We start from the raw sequence: 6,706 nt of genomic DNA, 5'->3' as shown, positions 1-6,706 counted from the left end.
CGGGGGGGGATTTACGGCTGGGCGGGAGGAGGAGGATCCTCGCCAGCTAGGTGCGTCTCTGAGGGAGAGGGGTTTTCTCGGGGGCTGCTTCGGGGAGGATATGCCCCGAGGGTGGCGCAGGCCCAGGCCCCCGCTGCGGGGAGGATCTGGCAGGGGCTGGGGCCTGCCCCTCACCGCAGGGCTGGTGAGTCCGCTCCTCGGGGCTCCTGGGGAACCCGGGCCTGTAGCTTTACCCCCTCGATCCCTGCGCGGGCCTGGCAGGCCTGCGGGGATCCCCTCTTCCTCACAGGGGAGCCCCCCATCTCACCGGGCCATCGCAGGGGGAGCACCCCGAGCTTCTCCAAGGCCAAAACAGGGCTGCTGGCCGTGGAGCTGGGATGGGTGACCCAGGCCTGGTAAAGGGTGAGCTGCCACCCGGTGCGAGTCCAGGGGCAGCGCTGTACAGCCCCTGGGCCCCCTCCCAGGTCTAAAGGGCCACTTAGTAGAAAGCTCTCGTGTCAAAAGCGTACCAAGCGTCAAACTAGTAAAAACAGAAGAAATACAATTGGAATATGATAAAATAGGGGATGCCCTAACTTGGCAAAAAAACAAACAAACCCCAAACACCACCACAAAAAAAAAAAAACCAAAACAACCTGAAAACTTAGAAGTTTTCAAGACCCAAGGTCCTGAGCAACCTGACTGGAGCTCAATAGTGAATTCACGTGAGGCAAGATGATGGACCCGAGGGCCTGCTGAGGTCCCTTCCAACCTGAATTATTTCACAACCATATGGTTAGCTGAAAGCCCACACTTTCTGTGTGCTCACACAAAAGCCAGCTATTCCCTATCCTTCATGTGCGTTCACTTCCTTTTCTATACTTGCTCTGTGCCTTCCGTGCCAATGCCTTGGTGGTGTATTTCAGATTTGTGACCTACTCTTCTCTAGTGCAGGCTTCTATTTGGAAATGACTACAGCTTTTCAGTTTACAATGGCTCATTACGCTCCTGGAGCGATCTGCAGTGACCAGTTGGTACATTATTCTTTGTGCACTCATTATATATATAAAAAATAAAACAATCACATGGCATCTTTACAAGATTTTGTCTCCTCAGGCAGTCAAGAGACTTGGTATATGAAATAAAAAGCCCTTCTTCACTTTTTTAAAATCCTTCTCTTTCCAACTACAGACTTGGGCTTTACTTACTCCATGTGGGATTCCTGCAGGCATTACCAGAAGGGAGGAGCGCTGCTGCAGCCTCTCCTTTTTACCTTGTCTTTCTACTGGCGGGCAGGAGGAATAGAGAATCTGACCTTGAGGACACACACATCCATATTAATGCTCCATCGAGCTAGGGCGAGATTGTAATTCGGAAGAAACTCAAAGCAGTATAGCAATGTGCATGGTAAAGAACTCTTTATCTTGCACACAGCCACTAGTCAAACATAACCAGGCCGCTCCCAAAGTATGGACGTCTCCGATTCAGGTTTAACCTCTTGCAGCTGTAGGCTGCTATGTACATTTGCTTAAGCTGTGGAGATGCAACTGCTACAGTCTTACAGCTTCATCCTGATACCTACAGCATTTCTCTGCAGCTCACTCGGCGTAGGCAGACCAGCAGGTGGAGCCTGCTCAGCACCGAGGGAGCGGTCTGACCGGAATTCCTTCTACCGCACTTTGTTTTGCCATTTAGCCTTTAACTATGAGAAGACTTGTTCTGGATTGCACTTTTCTGGATTGCATTGATTCGTCCAGGTCCTGGCATGACTTTGGCATTTTACTGGCTTGAATTTTCCCCTACTCGCTTACAGAGGCTGTGGACATCTGTGCTGATCCAGAAGGAATATTATAGATACGAAACTTGATGGTATCTCACAATAGTGAAGACACCTGGGAGAAACTGGGATGAAGCTACACCATCACCTCGAAGGATTGTCATTGCTCAGGAGAACAAGTCATGCAATTCCTTCACAAACAGAAGGAAGACTTGACAGGTATTCTTCTTCCATATTTCAGTTAACAATCTTGAAGACAGATGTTGTATCAAAAGCATTACCTGATGCTTTTAGGATGACTTCACATTTCTGGTCTCTAGTTCAGGTGTACTGTTCTTCAGATTCTTCCAAAGGAAGACAAAGACAACCTCCCCCAGTTAAAAGAAAGCATAATAGGATTTCTTTTCCAGAAACATTTATTTATTTTTTAACAGTGTTCTTTCCTTATAAAGCAGCTCTTCAAGTGACATTCCTTTTACCACAGTGTCTTTGGCATTTTCCTCCTAGAACTTTCTTGTAGAGTGGTATAAAACGTAATTTTTAAATTTTTTTTTTTTTACAGAAAAATAAGTATTTAAACCACAAATTAATTCCCCAAAGTATTAAATAACATATGAAAAACTTTATCAAATCTATTACATACACTAATGGGACAGAACCTTGTTGTGTATGTGCATAATAATTATATATACACATTTTTAGCTTAGTTAAGTTAGTGCTTCAAAGCTATCAAGGAAGCTTTACAAAAAATCCAAATGCACAATTGCAGTATTACTAGAATTTGTGACGCTGTTTGTAGAATTTAACAATGTATACAATACATTGCATTTAGAAACCTCTGCCTGAATATGCAAACCGATGACTTATTTTTGTATGTTTGAATAGTTTGCAAAAAGACAGGATTTTATACAGTTACACAGTAAGTCACTTTCCAGATTTCATGGAATTAAGAACTGAATATAATGATAATTATCCCCTATATGAAAACACATCTACTAGTAAAAACAACGGCATCATGCGCATCAGAAACTAAAATGCAGTATGAAAATCCAACAGCAAAATGTCACATCCTTTCAGTTGCACTGAACCTGTCATTCATTCCAAAGCAGCATTACTGTAGTGAGCAAGCTCTAAAATAAGACTTATTTTTCTTATTTTTGTCTATGTGGTGGGATACATACATAGAGTGTGCTCAACCATTAAACAAGGAGTCCTCGTGTTCAACACTTCACATGAGGGGATTCCATCCAGGTTCCTTTTCCCACAGAGAGCTTAAGAAATTTTACAGCTGTTTCTTGTACAGTTTTTTGGTGGGCTCTGTAGTGGACGGATAATTTTAGCTTTCTTTAAGCTGTTCCTTTTATTGATGTTGCTGGATGTGAGGGAGTATGAGCGTCCATGCATCATCCTGGCATTAAGGCCATTTGCCATGGAGAAAGATTTGAGATGGCTTCTTAAGGCAACAGGGAGAGGGAGCTTGTCAACAAGATGCACAGGGGTACAGGAAACTACGGCACGGCAACAAAGGTCTTGCAGACTCAGTACTTAAAAACAGACATAAAACTTCCATTATAATAGCACGCTTTTGTCAGCCACATGGTAGTAGCATACCCAGCACTCTGCATGCACTTTGTACTTCCAGGATGAGTTCCCATTTCTCCTCCCACACCCTTTCCCACATATACCTTATCCAAAATACCTGCTGCTTCAGTTTCCTATTTATGTCTTAATACTTAGATGACTGAGCATGTAAGTTCTAGGAAAGATACGTTATTCCCTACAAAAGCTGAACAGGTTATGCCTGCAGATACATATTTTCTGTTTAGAAAGCAAATTGTACAGGATTCCCGATTCTTCTTTTTTGATGTTTTTGCATCAGGGTTAAAGTTTCTGAAAATTATTTTATATTAATGAACCATAAACCTTAGCTAGGACTAAATTTACACATTTTCAGTGTACATCGCTTACCCTTGTTCGGCCTCCAGAGCCTGTCCATTCCATGTCTCATCAATACTATTCTTGCTAGCTCAGTAAAGGACTCTGTAATATTGAAATTACAAAGTGGACTGACTTCAAAAAAAGTCATGCCCAGCCTCTCAGCATAGGCTTGTGCTTGTTCAGTAGACACTTGGCGCTTGAAGGCTAAGTGAAGGCGATTTCCAACCAGGATTTTTGGTACACCAGGAGCATGCTGAGCAAAGAGAAGCAATAAAAAAATTAACGGCTTGGCTTCCATTTTCCCCTTCCCTCAATTAAAACAAACAAAAGCTTTTTCAAGATTTAAAGACTAAGTGGCAGGTTGGACCAGATGATCTCTAGAGGTCCCTTCCTGCTTAAATTATTCTATGATTCTCTGATCTAAAAAGTCCCTTCCTCGGAGAAGACAGGCTTGCACAGATGATGTGGCAAATCTGTAGCAAGAGTGGGACTACAGTATGAAATCTTTGCCCTCCATATGCTTTCCATCAACACCTTTAAAGAAAGCAGGCACTTTAGCTGATACGTTTCCAACTTTCTAGAATTATAAACACAGAAAGAAAATTGTAAACTTGGCATCTTGGATAACTTGTAGTAAGCACTGCCTGCAAATGCCAGTAAAAACAGTAGAAAATATCATAAGCAGTCGGTCTTAGTCATCTGTTAAAGACTAGTGACACTCTGGGATTGTACCTTACCTCATCTATTTCTTTTATCCATCGATCGATTCCATCAAATGACCAACGATTTGTAATATCATACACTAGTATTACTCCCTGTATTAAAAAAAAAAATAAAATTGTAAGTTCAACAGAGGCATAACACAGAGAATACTACCTGTAAATTCTGCAGTTCTGAAATAATCTTGTAAGATGCTGAGCAACTTCTCAGTGGAACAGAACCTCAGCACCCTGACAAACCAAGCCCCATCTCACTGTGTAGATTACAGACCAGCTAAGGGACAGAAACCCTGACTTAGTTTTAGGGTCTAATGTATTGGTAAATATTTCTTTTTGTAGTGGACAAGTTTGGTTGATCGTACACACATCACAAGTCATAGCAAATAAGTATTTTTGGTCATGTTTGGTAGCTTGAAGATTCAATGCTCTGTGCAATTCTGGAACATAACATGCAACTCAGAGCCAGTACATGTCATGAATTATAGCAATACTTTAAAGTCTGAAGCTGTAGTGACTTTTAGTGTTTTGTTTTTTTTTAAAGTAATTTCCTTACAAGTCATTAAATTTCATCACATTTTAGACTATGTTTGTATTTTTCACATTACTCTTGACAGTTTTATGTTATCAACTTCTCTTACTTGGCACACAGTTTTAAAAAGTAGTATTAGCATAGCTTTCACATGATCAAAGTAAGATAACATGCTTAAGTTATTGAGGTAACCAACAAGAAGGCATAAGAATATGTATCACTGTATTTTACCCTGATTCAACTCCAATCTCACGGATCTCCCCTCCCCAAAAGAAAATCCTGCCCCTTGTTATTTCCCACGTTTCATGTTATCTTCAGACTATTACTGAATCTGCATGCAATCTACAAGTGACCTACAGAAGCCACCATGATGGTTTGCTAACTCTGCTTTCATTCATCCAACAACCATTACTCATCACTGAGAAAGCTGTACTTCGCTTACCTGAGCACCTCTTGAGTAAGACCGAAATATGGTGCAGAATCTCCCTTGCCCTGATGTATCCCTAAACAAAATAAATTATATATAGTTTTAAAAGAAGTAAGTGGCCTCCTATGTTAAGAGTTCAGCTAGATTAACTCATCTGTACCGATCAATATCAGCTCTTCTTCCATTAGTCCTGCAGCAGCAGTCACTAATGCACAAGAGCTCTTCTCGCTCTCAGCAGTTTTTCCCCACTGGCATTCTGCCCTTTCCTCTACATTTCTCAGATTTCTCAGGATAAGAGGACAAGAACTTCAAACTTTACTCTTGTGATTGCCCTTGGAAAACAAAGGCTATTGCTCAAGTGTATGTATGCCACTAGACTTCGCATTTAGTTCAGCTTGAAGAAAGATTCTGTTTTCACAGCAAAAGAAGAGTGGGAGGAAACAATAGCTATCACCAAGGAAACTAATGGAAAAACAGTAAATTCCTGATTACAGCAGCAATAGTTCATCATGAGCCTAGTATGATGAAGGTATCCCTACAGAGTCATAGACAGCACAGATTTTTACAAAAGCATGCATAAAAAAAAATTTTAAAAATCACTGCATAAAGTGTTTGGAAGCAAAATCAAATTTCTAGTGAAGAACACGATAAGAAGCAAAATTCCATAAAGACTTTTTGAGGTAGATTACAGATCTTCAAATACAAGGCACATATTTCCCTATATGGTCAAGTGTAGAAACTTTTCCAATCTGTTATTTTAAGGAGTCCAAAGAACATCCTTGCCCTTCACAAAAACAACTAAAACATCTCCTTCCTGGCTGCTTCTCAGATAAGCTTTAGGGGGTATTTTTGCTAAGCTATATAAAGTGGAAGACAGAAGAAGAAAAGAGTAGGTGAACAAAATATCAAGTAATCAAGACACCATATGGCAGAGTACCATTACCCATCATTGCATTTAACGTTTGAAACATTATTTTGAAAATCATAAAGGCAAAACCAACCAATGAAGAATAAATTCAAAATAACTTAGCTTTGACACAAAGGCATCTAACTCCAGTACTTAAAAAAGTTTCAAACAAAAACCCCAAAATTAATTTTAAAGATGGAAACGGCTCAGGATTGTCTCTTTCTAGGAGCAAAAGGATATAATTATAATAACAATTGATTTTCACCTCCAATTCTCTACTCTATCTGAACACTGCTTGTTCTTAGAACCTGTCTCTCTGATTTATCTAGATTATGGATCTTCAAAAAAACCCCAAAACAACTGAAACAAACCACACTCCATCTCCTTCCTGTCCTGCACTGACCTTACTTCTCCTTCTTTTATGCCATGA

At 40.7% G+C, this 6,706-nt stretch overlaps 1 protein-coding gene across 1 annotated transcript in view; it reads right to left on the bottom strand.

Moving 5' to 3' along the window:
* Nucleotides 1-2,234: 2,234 nt before the first annotated feature.
* RAB40B (RAB40B, member RAS oncogene family) overlaps nt 2,235-6,706 on the bottom strand; it is a 5,247-nt gene continuing 775 nt past the window's right edge. Inside the window, exons 2-5 of the mRNA XM_009326181.1 lie at nt 5,385-5,445; nt 4,432-4,509; nt 3,725-3,947; nt 2,235-3,300 (exon numbers count right to left, since the gene is read on the bottom strand). Coding sequence (XP_009324456.1) covers nt 3,029-3,300; nt 3,725-3,947; nt 4,432-4,509; nt 5,385-5,445 — 634 coding nt within the window. The 3' untranslated portion in view covers nt 2,235-3,028. The remainder of the gene's footprint in view (nt 3,301-3,724; nt 3,948-4,431; nt 4,510-5,384; nt 5,446-6,706) is intronic.

Source organism: Pygoscelis adeliae, unplaced genomic scaffold (assembly GCF_000699105.1).
Source record: "Pygoscelis adeliae isolate BGI_AS28 unplaced genomic scaffold, ASM69910v1 Scaffold61, whole genome shotgun sequence".
Lineage (NCBI taxonomy): Eukaryota > Metazoa > Chordata > Aves > Sphenisciformes > Spheniscidae > Pygoscelis > Pygoscelis adeliae.
Note: the sequence above shows the minus strand (reverse complement) of the source record. Positions and strands in the feature narration are given on the sequence as shown.